Here is a 15,662-nt window from a genome sequence, read left to right as displayed (position 1 = left end):
ATGTCTCCTTTTGAAATATTGCATTAACTATTAACAAAATCAAATCAAAAATGTAACGACAATTGTTTTAGCATTTTGTCTGTTTGTCATTCCTATGTTGTGCTGTTGCCTTTTAACATTTATATTTTGATATATCTGGTCCAGCTAGCTGATTGAAATTTCTCAAGGCCACCAGACATAAAGGACAAACGTTTCCAGATTTAAAGTTAATGTTTTAAGGATATTGAATTGGTCTGAGAATTTCTTGATTTAGAATTTAAATAGTACTTTTATTTGATTTTCAAATGTTCATCATGTCGTGGGCATAACCTGCACTACTTTCCTGTTAAATCATCTCAAAATAGATCTGTCTCTGCTGTAAGGATACAATAGACTGGGCCATCACGTAAAGTGCATACTATATAAATAAAGCTTTATGATTATTTATTATACATTGAGCTATGCAATATCCCTCATTTTCAAATGTAGTTCATCAGGTGAGGATAACCAGTAAAGTTTTGAGTAAAAATAATATTTTATTAAGTACATGACATAAAAAAACAACTATTTGAATTGTATATATTATACGGGCTACAATCACATAACAAAAACAGTGTACATTGAACACACAGAAAAGTGATTATTTATGATTGTTTACATCACCCTAAACATGAACAAAGAGAAACATACACATTTACTGTCGATATGAAATGATAAAATACGCTTATCATGTTTTTTTGTCATTGCCTTTCACCAAACTCTGCAGCAACTGTATTTGTATCAAGCCTGTGATCTGTTTGCTATAATGCTCAAACTCAAGCTTTAATTAAAAAATTCAAACACTGATTCTAACCTAAGTAATATTCTAACATGTCTTATTCAAAACAAAGTTCACCTAAGTAGGAGTATAAATATGCAAAAGTGCAACAAAATCACAGTTGGCTATGTATCTTCAAACATCAGAATGAGAACTCCTATTGATATGGCGAACAGTTCTCATGTATCAACAATGCAAAACCATATATGTGTACATTTTTGGCTTTAAATTTGTCCCTGTCAGTATGTTTCTTGAAACGTTTCAGTCCCAGAAAGTAATATTGGACATTGAAAAATGTCATCAGCCAATTGTAGCTGAAACTTGTGCTTTTTTAAGAACTGCTGTTTTGTGTAATTGTTTCCTCAAGCTTTCTCTCATGTCTTTAGCTCTTAAGCAGTATATAAGTGGATTAATCATGGGGGGGCAAAGGCTATACATCATGACGATTACTATTCGCACATCAGCACTAAACGTAATGCCAACATGACTGGCCAAATATACCAAACATCGTGGTAAATAGTAGAGAGAGATTATGATCAGTTGCGTACTGCAAGTGGACAGAGACTTTATGCGACCCTGTACATTTGCAATCTTAAGTACTGCTATAATTATACAGCAATAGGAGAACACTATGAATGCCAGAGGTCCCAGTAAAACAACCATCGCATACACAACAGCAGGGAAACCATAAGGGGCCCTGTCAGTGCATGCTAGGATTGTTATACCAATATGATCACAGAAGCAGTGGTATATTATGTTTGAAGCACAGTAGGGAAGAGGGTATGCCCTAATAACTAACATTAAAGGGCCTACATGAGCGATAACCCAAGCCGTAATACTGAGAATTAGGATAGTGTGGCTTTTAAAAACAATGGGATATTTGAGAGGATGGCAGACCGCTAAATACCTATCTAAAGCCATCAGGAAGAGAATATAGGAATTCACTGTGCCAAGATAGTGAACAAAGTACATTTGGACAAAGCAAGCTGTGAATGAAATAGTTCCTGAATGAAACCAATACTTGCTGATGATCTTAGGTAAAGTGGTTGTGCTAAAGAGAATGTCGCATGTGCACAGATTCAGAATTATATAATACATCGGCTTATGAAGGCTGTGGTCCATGGCAAATAAATAAAGAATTGTTACATTGCCCGTCAAAGTTAAGCAGTAAACAAAGAACAATACTGCTGAAACAAGGTCTTGGTACTCTGGATGAAGTCCAGGGAAGCCAGTTAGGATAAATTCAGTCACAGTGCTATGATTTCCCTCTGCCATGATGGACTAGAAATGTCCTAAACACACTGTAAAGGAAATATAAGGGAATTTGTTCAACATATAAGATTAAGCTCATTAACATAATCTCTGACATTTAAACAATAGCAGTGAAGCAAATGGTTCTTTTTCTGTTAAACACACTTTTTAATAACAGTTATGCATTACAGTAGAATAAATAAAGCATTCATTTTTCCTGTAAGACTTATAAGGCTCAACCTTTTACACTTACCTTTCTCAAATAGGTTGGCAGCATATTCTGAATCACCCGCTGATTCAGCTCTTAAAAAGACTTTACCTTGTGATGAAGGTTTATGTTCATCCTTTCTTTATTCTCTGTGGATCCCTCGCAATCAGTCTGCCTTTAATTCCTCTTAGCCACACTAATGGCAGTTTTCTTATTAATCATATAGAAATACATCAGACACAGCTAAAGAACGACAAACACATTCTGATTTCTTGCCAGGTATTAATCTCTTATTATCTTACAGAGTAAATAACAATACATTGGTTACTGGGGAAATGCTATGCAGGAACAGTAACCTCCTAACATTTATTGAAAGATTAATTTAATAATACCAACAAATTATAAATCCTAAAGGAGTAAGCAACTGTACCTTAACAGAAACCCAATGTGTATCTAATGTAATACTGAGGGGGGAGTGTTAATATCCCCAGTGATTAATGGAGCAGAGGACCACAGTGAATTAAAATGCAATTAAAGGCCATGATGAGGCTTTTTTCAATAACTGAAAAACACTCTGAGTAGTTTAGCCTGAAATAAGTAAATAAAAAATGTAAAAAATGACTGGTTACAGCTTCTTTGGTATCTGGGATTGTTGCCAGTAACTATTTTCATCAAAAAAAAGATGATGAAAAAACACAACATTCATTTGAATTACCAATAACCACCATCAATAGAAAAAGGAAAACCATAACATTTATGATTTAATTGTGATTACCTCCAGGAAAGTAGTGGGAAAAGTTAGTCTGGAGTCTCTTCACAATTTTCCTTTTAACAGAAGCTAGTGAGTCTATTGGGATTGTAAAACATTGTGGCTGAATGTCTGAAACAGCTTAATGTCAAGCCCTGTCTGTCTCTACAGCTTCCTTCATTTTGTCTCCTCTCCTGCGGTCTGAAATGGTATTTTAAAAAGGCGTGCAGAAAAAGCTTATCCTACAACATGTCTCCTTTTGAAATATTGCATTAACTATTAACAAAATCAAATCAAAAATGTAGCGACAATTGTTTTAGCATTTTGTCTGTTTGTCATTCCTATGTTGTGCTGTTGCCTTTTAACATTTATATTTTGATATATCTGGTCCAGCTAGCTGATTGAAATTTCTCAAGGCCACCAGACATAAAGGACAAACGTTTCCAGATTTAAAGTTAATGTTTTAAGGATATTGAATTGGTCTGAGAATTTCTTGATTTAGAATTTAAATAGTACTTTTATTTGATTTTCAAATGTTCATCATGTCGTGGGCATAACCTGCACTACTTTCCTGTTTAAATCATCTCAAAATAGATCTGTCTCTGCTGTAAGGATACAATAGACTGGGCCATCACGTAAAGTGCATACTATATAAATAAAGCTTTGTTATTATTTATTATACATTGAGCTATGCAATATCCCTCTTTTTCAAATGTAGTTCATCAGGTGAGGATAACCAGTAAAGTGTTGAGTAAAAATAATATTTTATTAAGTACATGACATAAAAAACAACTATTTGAATTGTATATATTATACGGGCTACAATCACATAACAAAAAAAGTGTACATTGAACACACAGAAAAGTGATTATTTATGATTGTTTACATCACCCTAAACATGAACAAAGAGAAACATACACATTTACTGTCGATATGAAATGATAAAATACGCTTATCATGTTTTTTTGTCATTGCCTTTCACCAAACTCTGCAGCAACTGTATTCGTATCAAGCCTGTGATCTGTTTGCTATAATGCTCAAACTCAAGCTTTAATTAAAAAATCAAACACTGTTTCTAACCTAAGTAATATTCTAACATGTCTTATTCAAAACAAAGTTCACCTAAGTAAGAGTATAAATATGCAAAAGTGCAACAAAATCACAGTTGGCTATGTATCTTCAAACATCAGAATGAGAACTCCTATTGATATGGCGAACAGTTCTCATTTATCAACAATGCAAAACCATATATGTGTACATTTTTGGCTTTAAATTTGTCCCTGTCAGTATGTTTCTTGAAACGTTTCAGTCCCAGAAAGTAATATTGAACATTGAAAAATGCATTAGCCAATTGTAGCTGAAACTTGTGCTTTTTTAAGAACTGCTGTTTTGTGTAATTGTTTCCTCAAGCTTTCTCTCATGTCTTTAGCTCTTAAGCAGTATATAAGTGGATTAATCATGGGGGGGCAAAGGCTATACATCATGGTGATTACTATTCGCACATCAGCACTAAACGTAATGCCAACATTGCTGGCCAAATATACAAAACATCGTGGTAAATAGTAGAGAGAGATTATGATCAGTTGCGTACTGCAAGTGGACAGAGACTTTATGCGACCCTGTACATTTGCAATCTTAAGTACTGCTATAATTATACAGCAATAGGAGAACACTATGAATGCCAGAGGTCCCAGTAAAGCAACCATCGCATACACAAAAGCAGGGAAACCATAAGGGGCCCTGTCAGTGCATGCTAGGATTGTTATACCAATATGATCACAGAAGCAGTGGTTGATTATGTTTGAGGCACAGTAGGGAAGAGGGTATGCCCTAATAACCATCATTAAAGGGCCTACATGAGCGATAACCCACGCCGTAATACTGAGAATTAGGATAGTGTGGCTTTTAAAAACAATGGGATATTTGAGAGGATGGCAGACCGCTAAATACCTATCTAAAGCCATCAGGAAGAGAATATAGGAATTCACTGTGCCAAGATAGTGAACAAAGTACATTTGGACAAAGCAAGCTGTGAATGAAATAGTTCCTGAATGAAACCAATACTTGCTGATGATCTTAGGTAAAGTGGTTGTGCTAAAGAGAATGTCGCATGTGCACAGATTCAGAATTATATAATACATCGGCTTATGAAGGCTTTGGTCCATGGCAAATAAATAAAGAATTGTTACATTGCCCGTCAAAGTTAAGCAGTAAACAAAGAACAATACTGCTGAAACAAGGTCTTGGTACTCTGGATGAAGTCCAGGGAAGCCAGTTAGGATAAATTCAGTCACAGTGCTATGATTTCCCTCTGCCATGATGGACTAGAAATGTCCTAAACACACTGTAAAGGAAATATAAGGGAATTTGTTCAACATATAAGATTAGGCTCATTAACATAATCTCTGACATTTAAACAATAGCAGTGAAGCAAATGGTTCTTTATCTGTTAAACACACTTTTTAATAACAGTTATGCATTACAGTAGAATAAATAAAGCATTCATTTTTCCTGTAAGACTTATAAGGCTCAACCTTTTACACTTACCTTTCTCAAATAGGTTGGCAGCATATTCTGAATCACCCGCTGATTCAGCTCTTAAAAAGACTTTACCTTGTGATGAAGGTTTATGTTCATCCTTTCTTTATTCTCTGTGGATCCCTCGCAATCAGTCTGCCTTTAATTCCTCTTAGCCACACTAATGGCAGTTTTCTTATTAATCATATAGAAATACATCAGACACAGCTAAAGAACGACAAACACATTCTGATTTCTTGCCAGGTATTAATCTCTTATTATCTTACAGAGTAAATAACAATACATTGGTCACTGGGGAAATGCTATGCAGGAACAGTAACCTCCTAACATTTATTGAAAGATTAATTTAATAATACCAACAAATTATAAATCCTAAAGGAGTAAGCAACTGTACCTTAACAGAAACCCAATGTGTACCTAATGTAATACTGAGGGGGGAGTGTTAATATCCCCAGTGATTAATGGAGCAGAGGACCACAGTGAATTAAAGTGCAATTGAAGGCCATGATGAGGCTTTTTTCAATAACTGAAAAACACTCTGAGGAGTTTAGCCTGAAATAAGTAAATAAAAAATGGCAAAAATGACTGGTTACAGCTTCTTTGGTATCTGGGATTGTTGCCAGTAACTATTTTCATCAAAAAAAAGATGATGAAAAAACACAACATTCATTTGAATTACCAATAACCACCATCAATAGAAAAAGGAAAACCATAACATTCATGATTTAATTGTGATTACCTCCAGGAAAGTAGTGGGAAAAGTTAGTCTGGAGTCTCTTCACAATTTTCCTTTTAACAGAAGCTAGCAAGTCTATTGGGATTGTAAAACATTTGGCTGAATGTCTGAAACAGTTTAATGTCAAGCCCTGTCTGTCTCTACAGCTTCCTTCATTTTGTCTCCTCTCCTACGGTCTGAAATGGTATTTTAAAAAGGCGTGCAGAAAAAGCTTATCCTACAACATGTCTCCTTTTGAAATATTGCATTAACTATTAACAAAATCAAATCAAAAATGTAGCGACAATTATGTTAGCATTTTGTCTGTTTGTCATTCCTATGTTGTGCTGTTGCCTTTTAACATTTATATTTTGATATATCTGGTCCAGCTAGCTGATTGAAATTTCTCAAGGCCACCAGACATAAAGGACAAACGTTTCCAGATTTAAAGTTAATGTTTTAAGGATATTGAATTGGTCTGAGAATTTCTTGATTTAGAATTTAAATAGTACTTTTATTTGATTTTCAAATGTTCATCATGTCGTGGGCATAACCTGCACTACTTTCCTGTTCAAATCATCTCAAAATAGATCTGTCTCTGCTGTAAGGATACAATAGACTGGCCCATCACGTAAAGTGCATACTATATAAATAAAGCTTTATGATTATTTATTATACATTGAGCTATGCAATATCCCTCTTTTTCAAATGTAGTTCATCAGGTGAGGATAACCAGTAAAGTGTTGAGTAAAAATAATATTTTATTAAGTACATGACATAAAAAACAACTATTTGAATTGTATATATTATACGGGCTACAATCACATAACAAAAAAAGTGTACATTGAACACACAGAAAAGTGATTATTTATGATTGTTTACATCACCCTAAACATGAACAAAGAGAAACATACACATTTACTGTCGATATGAAATGATAAAATACGCTTATCATGTTTTTTTGTCATTGCCTTTCACCAAACTCTGCAGCAACTGTATTCGTATCAAGCCTGTGATCTGTTTGCTATAATGCTCAAACTCAAGCTTAAATTAAAAAATCAAACACTGTTTCTAACCTAAGTAATATTCTAACATGTCTTATTCAAAACAAAGTTCACCTAAGTAAGAGTATAAATATGCAAAAGTGCAACAAAATCACAGTTGGCTATGTATCTTCAAACATCAGAATGAGAACTCCTATTGATATGGCGAACAGTTCTCATTTATCAACAATGCAAAACCATATATGTGTACATTTTTGGCTTTAAATTTGTCCCTGTCAGTATGTTTCTTGAAACTTTTCAGTCCCAGAAAGTAATATTGAACATTGAAAAATGTCATCAGTCACTGATAGCTGAAACTTGTGCTTTTTTAAGAACTGCTGTTTTGTGTAATTGTTTCCTCAAGCTTTCTCTCATGTCTTTAGCTCTTAAGCAGTATATAAGTGGATTAATCATGGGGGGGCAAAGGCTATACATCATGATGATTACTATTCGCACATCAGCACTAAACGTAATGCCAACATTGCTGGCCAAATATACAAAACATCGTGGTAAATAGTAGAGAGAGATTATGATCAGTTGCGTACTGCAAGTGGACAGAGACTTTATGCGACCCTGTACATTTGCAATCTTAAGTACTGCTATAATTATACAGCAATAGGAGAACACTATGAATGCCAGAGGTCCCAGTAACATAACCATCGCAAACACAAAAGCAGGGAAACCATAAGGGGCCCTGTCAGTGCATGCTAGGATTGTTATACCAATATGATCACAGAAGCAGTGGTTGATTATGTTTGAGGCACAGTAGGGAAGAGGGTATGCCCTAATAACTAACATTAAAGGGCCTACATGAGCGATAACCCACGCCGTAATACTGAGAATTAGGATAGTGTGGTTTTTAAAAACAATGGGATATTTGAGAGGATGGCAGACCGCTAAATACCTATCTAAAGCCATCAGGAAGAGAATATAGGAATTCACTGTGCCAAGATAGTGAACAAAGTACATTTGGACAAAGCAAGCTGTGAATGAAATAGTTCCTGAATGAAACCAATACTTGCTGATGATCTTAGGTAAAGTGGTTGTGCTAAAGAGAATGTCGCATGTGCACAGATTCAGAATTATATAATACATCGGCTTATGAAGGCTGTGGTCCATGGCAAATAAATAAAGAATTGTTACATTGCCCGTCAAAGTTAAGCAGTAAACAAAGAACAATACTGCTGAAACAAGGTCTTGGTACTCTGGATGAAGTCCAGGGAAGCCAGTTAGGATAAATTCAGTCACAGTGCTATGATTTCCCTCTGCCATGATGGACTAGAAATGTCCTAAACACACTGTAAAGGAAATATAAGGGAATCTGTTCAACATATAAGATTAAGCTCATTAACATAATCTCTGACATTTAAACAATAGCAGTGAAGCAAATGGTTCTTTATCTGTTAAACACACTTTGTAATAACAGTTATGCATTACAGTAGAATAAATAAAGCATTCATTTTTCCTGTAAGACTTATAAGGCTCAACCTTTTACACTTACCTTTCTCAAATAGGTTGGCAGCATATTCTGAATCACCCGCTGATTCAGCTCTTAAAAAGACTTCACCTTGTGATGAAGGTTTATGTTCATCCTTTCTTTATTCTCTGTGGATCCCTCGCAATCAGTCTGCCTTTAATTCCTCGGTAGCACTTTATAATAACCATTCCCTATAAATGGTCAATTAATGGCTTATTATTGAACAACTAATGGCTTATTTAAGTATTTAGAAATGATATAATGATAGTTAGTTAATTATTGTTAACCGTTACTAAGCTATTTATTAATGGTCAATTAATGGCTTATTAATGAACAACTAATGGCTTATTTAAGTATTTAGAAATTATATAATGATAGTTAGTTAATTATTGTTAACCGTTACTAAGCTATTTATTGCAAGTACTTTGCAAACCATTTACAATATTTTGTCAGATGGCCATTATAAAGTTGCAGCTGGTGATAGTTACACCATATTGATTGCTAATGAGTAATTTGTAGAGTGTATATTAGTTATCTATAAGAATGACCAAGATGGTCATTCTAAAGTTGCCACCGATGGGAATTCATTAAAAGTATGTTGTCTGTAAACCATCTATAAACACTGTCAAGATGGCTATTCTAAAGTTGCCATCGATGTGAAGTTATTGAAAGTATGTTGTCTGTAAACCATCTATTAACACTGTCAAGATGGCTATTCTAAAGTTGCCATCGATGTGAAGTTATTGAAAGTATGTTGTCTGTAAACCATCTATAAACACTGTCAAGATGGCTATTCTAAAGTTGCCATCGATGAGAACTGCAATTGCAAAATATAAATCAATGGGTTAAATTGCAAATGACACTAAAAATGATAGATTAATAGTATTAACAGACATAAGAGCTGATTTCACGGTCAGGTTCAGACATTTATTGAACTTAAAGTGAAGTTAAGACAAACATATATGGCAAGTAACCAAAACATGACTCGCCGATTAAAAATAATAAAAAACAAGTAAAAAATATTGAGGTCTTGACACAAATAACAACCCTCCTTTAAAGCGATCCAATGTAGCATTTGTACCTTAAAATAACAGCTTGAAAAAAATTGAGCGGCTAGAATGACTTTTAATATGACGATTTGCCTCTCTTTCATGCCCATCGGGGGTCTGAGGTGAGATAACTGCGCTATGTAACTTTGCTAGACCGGGCCGGGAGATGAGCGGAAGTACTTCGACTTGCTTTCTGGCACACCTACCGCAATAACAAATAGACCCCCTCCACGCACCCAGGTATAAGGAGAAGCAAGCGCAGCATTGTCAGTACATCATCATGGCAGAGGCACCGAAGAAAAAGAAGACGTTGACTGATGAAGCAAGGAAGAGAAAGAGAGAGGCCGACAGTGTCGTAAACGTACATTACCTCCAAGCCTGTAGGGGGAGCTCCATAATGGGCTTTTTGACAAGTTCCGTTGGATCGCTTTAATAAATGTGCGCGTGTGTGTGTGAGAGTGAGAGACAGAGAACAATAGCACAACAAACTGGACATAGGCCCTTTAAAGAAACAGTCCACCGTACTTTACCAATGAAATATGTTCTTCTCAGAAGTGAGACGAGATGATACATACCTCTCCCAGCGTTGTGCGACCTCCCAGTCAGTCAGACGCGCTGTCACTCCTGTTAGCATTTGTAGCTAGACCATGAGCTAGACTCAGCATGGCCAACGGTAAGTTTAAGCCCCTAAACTTACCGTTGGCCATGCAATACCAATTGCAGTTCTCATCGATGGCAACTTTAGAATAGCCATCTTGACAGTGTTTATAGATGGTTTACAGACAACATACTTTCAATAACTTCACATCGATGGCAACTTTAGAATAGCCATCTTGACAGTGTTAATAGATGGTTTACAGACAACATACTTTCAATAACTTCACATCGATGGCAACTTTAGAATAGCCATCTTGACAGTGTTTATAGATGGTTTACAGACAACATACTTTTAATGAATTCCCATCGGTGGCAACTTTAGAATGACCATCTTGGTAATTCTTATAGATAACTAATATACACTCTACAAATTACTCATTAGCAATCAATATGGTGTAACTATCACCAGCTGCAACTTTATAATGGCCATCTGACAAAATATTGTAAATGGTTTGCAAAGTACTTGCAATAAATAGCTTAGTAACGGTTAACAATAATTAACTATCATTATATAATTTCTAAATACTTAAATAAGCCATTAGTTGTTCATTAATAAGCCATTAATTGACCATTAATAAATAGCTTAGTAACGGTTAACAATAATTAACTAACTATCATTATATCATTTCTAAATACTTAAATAAGCCATTAGTTGTTCATTAATAAGCCATTAATTGACCATTTATAGGGAATGGTTATTATAAAGTGCTACCAATTCCTCTTAGCCACACTAATGGCAGTTTTCTTATTAATCATATAGAAATACATCAGACACAGCTAAAGAACGACAAACAAATTCTGATTTCTTGCCAGGTATTAATCTCTTATTATCTTACAGAGTAAATAACAATAAATTGGTCACTGGGGAAATGCTATGCAGGAACAGTAACCTCCTAACATTTATTGAAAGATTAATTTAATAATACCAACAAATTATAAATCCTAAAGGAGTAAGCAACTGTACCTTAACAGAAACCCAATGTGTACCTAATGTAATACTGAGGGGGGAGTGTTAATATCCCCAGTGATTAATGGAGCAGAGGACCACAGTGAATTAAAATGCAATTAAAGGCCATGATGAGGCTTTTTTCAATAACTGAAAAACACTCTGAGGAGTTTAGCCTGAAAAGAGTAAATAAAAAATGGCAAAAATGACTGGTTACAGCTTCTTTGGTATCTGGGATTGTTGCCAATAACTATTTTCATCAAAAAAAAGATGATAAAAAAACACAACATTCATTTGAATTACCAATAACCACCATCAATAGAAAAAGGAAAACCATAACATTCATGATTTAATTGTGATTACCTCCAGGAAAGTAGTGGGAAAAGTTAGTCTGGAGTCTCTTCACAATTTTCCTTTTAACAGAAGCTAGCAAGTCTATTGGGATTGTAAAACATTGTGGCTGAATGTCTGAAACAGCTTAATGTCAAGCGCTGTCTGTCTCTACAGCTTCCTTCATTTTGTCTCCTCTCCTATTGTCTGAAATGGTATTTTAAAAAGGCGTGCAGAAAAAGCTTATCCTACAACATGTCTCCTTTTGAAATATTGCATTAACTATTAACAAAATCAAATCAAAAATGTAACGACAATTGTTTTAGCATTTTGTCTGTTTGTCATTCCTATGTTGTGCTGTTGCCTTTTAACATTTATATTTTGATATATCTGGTCCAGCTAGCTGATTGAAATTTCTCAAGGCCACCAGACATAAAGGACAAACGTTTCCAGATTTAAAGTTAATGTTTTAAGGATATTGAATTGGTCTGAGAATTTCTTGATTTAGAATTTAAATAGTACTTTTATTTGATTTTCAAATGTTCATCATGTCGTGGGCATAACCTGCACTACTTTCCTGTTCAAATCATCTCAAAATAGATCTGTCTCTGCTGTAAGGATACAATAGACTGGCCCATCACGTAAAGTGCATACTATATAAATAAAGCTTTGTTATTATTTATTATACATTGAGCTATGCAATATCCCTCTTTTTCAAATGTAGTTCATCAGGTGAGCATAACCAGTAAAGTGTTGAGTAAAAATAATATTTTATTAAGTACATGACATAAAAAACAACTATTTGAATTGTATATATTATACGGGCTACAATCACATAACAAAAAAAGTGTACATTGAACACACAGAAAAGTGATTATTTATGATTGTTTACATCACCCTAAACATGAACAAAGAGAAACATACACATTTACTGTCGATATGAAATGATAAAATACGCTTATCATGTTTTTTTGTCATTGCCTTTCACCAAACTCTGCAGCAACTGTATTTGTATCAAGCCTGTGATCTGTTTGCTATAATGCTCAAACTCAAGCTTTAATTAAAAAATCAAACACTGTTTCTAACCTAAGTAATATTCTAACATGTCTTATTCAAAACAAAGTTCACCTAAGTAAGAGTATAAATATGCAAAAGTGCAACAAAATCACAGTTGGCTATGTATCTTCAAACATCAGAATGAGAACTCCTATTGATATGGCGAACAGTTCTCATTTATCAACAATGCAAAACCATATATGTGTACATTTTTGGCTTTAAATTTGTCCCTGTCAGTATGTTTCTTGAAACGTTTCAGTCCCAGAAAATAATATTGACATTAAAAAATGTCATCAGTCACTGATAGCTGAAACTTGTGCTTTTTTAAGAACTGCTGTTTTGTGTAATTGTTTCCTCAAGCTTTCTCTCATGTCTTTAGCTCTTAAGCAGTATATAAGTGGATTAATCATGGGGGGGCAAAGGCTATACATCATGATGATTACTATTCGCACATCAGCACTAAACGTAATGCCAACATTGCTGGCCAAATATACAAAACATCGTGGTAAATAGTAGAGAGAGATTATGATCAGTTGCGTACTGCAAGTGGACAGAGACTTTATGCGACCCTGTACATTTGCAATCTTAAGTACTGCTATAATTATACAGCAATAGGAGAACACTATGAATGCCAGAGGTCCCAGTAACATAACCATCGCATTCACAAAAGCAGGGAAACCATAAGGGGCCCTGTCAGTGCATGCTAGGATTGTTATACCAATATGATCACAGAAGCAGTGGTTGATTATGTTTGAGGCACAGTAGGGAAGAGGGTATGCCCTAATAACCATCATTAAAGGGCCTACATGAGCGATAACCCACGCCGTAATACTGAGAATTAGGATAGTGTGGCTTTTAAAAACAATGGGATATTTGAGAGGATGGCAGACCGCTAAATACCTATCTAAAGCCATCAGGAAGAGAATATAGGAATTCACTGTGCCAAGATAGTGAACAAAGTACATTTGGACAAAGCAAGCTGTGAATGAAATAGTTCCTGAATGAAACCAATACTTGCTGATGATCTTAGGTAAAGTGGTTGTGCTAAAGAGAATGTCGCATGTGCACAGATTCAGAATTATATAATACATCGGCTTATGAAGGCTGTGGTCCATGGCAAATAAATAAGGAATTGTTACATTGCCCGTCAAAGTTAAGCAGTAAACAAAGAACAATACTGCTGAAACAAGGTCTTGGTACTCTGGATGAAGTCCAGGGAAGCCAGTTAGGATAAATTCAGTCACAGTGCTATGATTTCCCTCTGCCATGATGGACTAGAAATGTCCTAAACACACTGTAAAGGAAATATAAGGGAATTTGTTCAACATATAAGATTAGGCTCATTAACATAATCTCTGACATTTAAACAATAGCAGTGAAGCAAATGGTTCTTTTTCTGTTAAACACACTTTGTAATAACAGTTATGCATTACAGTAGAATAAATAAAGCATTCATTTTTCCTGTAAGACTTATAAGGCTCAACCTTTTACACTTACCTTTCTCAAATAGATTGGCAGCATATTCTGAATCACCCGCTGATTCAGCTCTTAAAAAGACTTTACCTTGTGATGAAGGTTTATGTTCATCCTTTCTTTATTCTCTGTGGATCCCTCACAATCAGTCTGCCTTTAATTCCTCTTAGCCACACTAATGGCAGTTTTCTTATTAATCATATAGAAATACATCAGACACAGCTAAAGAACGACAAACAAATTCTGATTTCTTGCCAGGTATTAATCTCTTATTATCTTACAGAGTAAATAACAATACATTGGTCACTGGGGAAATGCTATGCAGGAACAGTAACCTCCTAACAGTTATTGAAAGATTAATTTAATAATACCAACAAATTATAAATCCTAAAGGAGTAAGCAACTGTACCTTAACAGAAACCCAATGTGTACCTAATGTAATACTGAGGGGGGAGTGTTAATATCCCCAGTGATTAATGGAGCAGAGACCACAGTGAATTAAAATGCAATTAAAGGCCATGATGAGGCTTTTTTCAATAACTGAAAAACACTCTGAGGAGTTTAGCCTGAAAAGAGTAAATAAAAAATTGGAAAAATGACTGGTTACAGCTTCTTTGGTATTCGGGATGGTTGCTTTTTGTTGAAGCCAATACATTGTGTTAGATGGTGTTGCTTTTTTATTCCCTTCTGTTAAATTTACCCTCCATCATGTAGGACTTTCTATGGACCAGACTTTGAGTCTTGACCAGCACTACTCTACTCTTTATTCTAGCTGAGGAACATTCTTAGACTTAGGCCCAATGACTTGGCCGTAGCTTTTAAACAAAGCACTTTCATGACACTAATTATCAGGTTTATTGTGATCATGTTTAAAGCCTTACATGGTCATTCACTTTACTTTTGTAATCATGCACTATTCGAAAAAGCTTCTGGACCGTAGGCTTCTAAGGTATGAGGGTGTTTGAAAAAAAAAACTAATTTACTTTTAATTTCTTCTTGTGAATTTACTTTTGGCTGGAAAAGATAAGCTAAATAAGGAGTCTTTTTGGGAGATTTTGGGACTTGTTCATTTGCCATGCATTCAATGAGTGGAAAAAAAAGGGAATATTTGAAAATCAAAATTATAGCATTAGTCTGGTGTCCTCCATTTTCCCTGACAAATTAGACGAAAAAAAGTATTGGTTAAACAGAATACAGAAGATAAGCCTGAATATGAAACATAGTGACAAACAGCATAAGACTGTTTTGACACAGCCTAAGGTACACAGACAGGCCTGCATCCTCACTTTGACACACACACACACACACACACACACACACACACACACACACACACACACACACACACACACACACACACACACACACACACACA

The 15,662-nt window shown here is 35.0% G+C and overlaps 4 protein-coding genes across 4 annotated transcripts; all 4 read right to left on the bottom strand.

Moving 5' to 3' along the window:
- Positions 1-1,096: 1,096 nt before the first annotated feature.
- On the bottom strand, positions 1,097-2,071 carry LOC134880495 (olfactory receptor 2AT4-like). The gene has a single exon (XM_063907449.1). It carries the CDS (start codon positions 2,069-2,071, stop codon positions 1,097-1,099), a length of 975 nt encoding a protein of 324 aa, XP_063763519.1.
- A 2,275-nt stretch (positions 2,072-4,346) lies between these two features.
- Positions 4,347-5,321, bottom strand: LOC134880494 (olfactory receptor 2AT4-like). Its single transcript, XM_063907448.1, has one exon. The coding sequence runs from the start codon at positions 5,319-5,321 to the stop codon at positions 4,347-4,349; it is 975 nt and encodes a 324-aa protein (XP_063763518.1).
- Positions 5,322-7,596: 2,275 nt separating this feature from the next.
- On the bottom strand, positions 7,597-8,571 carry LOC134880611 (olfactory receptor 2AT4-like). Its single transcript, XM_063907605.1, has one exon. The coding sequence runs from the start codon at positions 8,569-8,571 to the stop codon at positions 7,597-7,599; it is 975 nt and encodes a 324-aa protein (XP_063763675.1).
- A 4,536-nt stretch (positions 8,572-13,107) lies between these two features.
- LOC134880448 (olfactory receptor 2AT4-like) lies at positions 13,108-14,082 on the bottom strand. The gene has a single exon (XM_063907388.1). The coding sequence runs from the start codon at positions 14,080-14,082 to the stop codon at positions 13,108-13,110; it is 975 nt and encodes a 324-aa protein (XP_063763458.1).
- Positions 14,083-15,662: the final 1,580 nt, after the last annotated feature.

Source organism: Eleginops maclovinus, chromosome 18 (genome assembly GCF_036324505.1).
Source record: "Eleginops maclovinus isolate JMC-PN-2008 ecotype Puerto Natales chromosome 18, JC_Emac_rtc_rv5, whole genome shotgun sequence".
NCBI classification, from domain to species: Eukaryota; Metazoa; Chordata; class Actinopteri; order Perciformes; family Eleginopidae; genus Eleginops; species Eleginops maclovinus.
The sequence above is the reverse complement of the archived record's forward strand: the minus strand, read 5'-3'. Positions and strand labels throughout refer to the sequence as shown.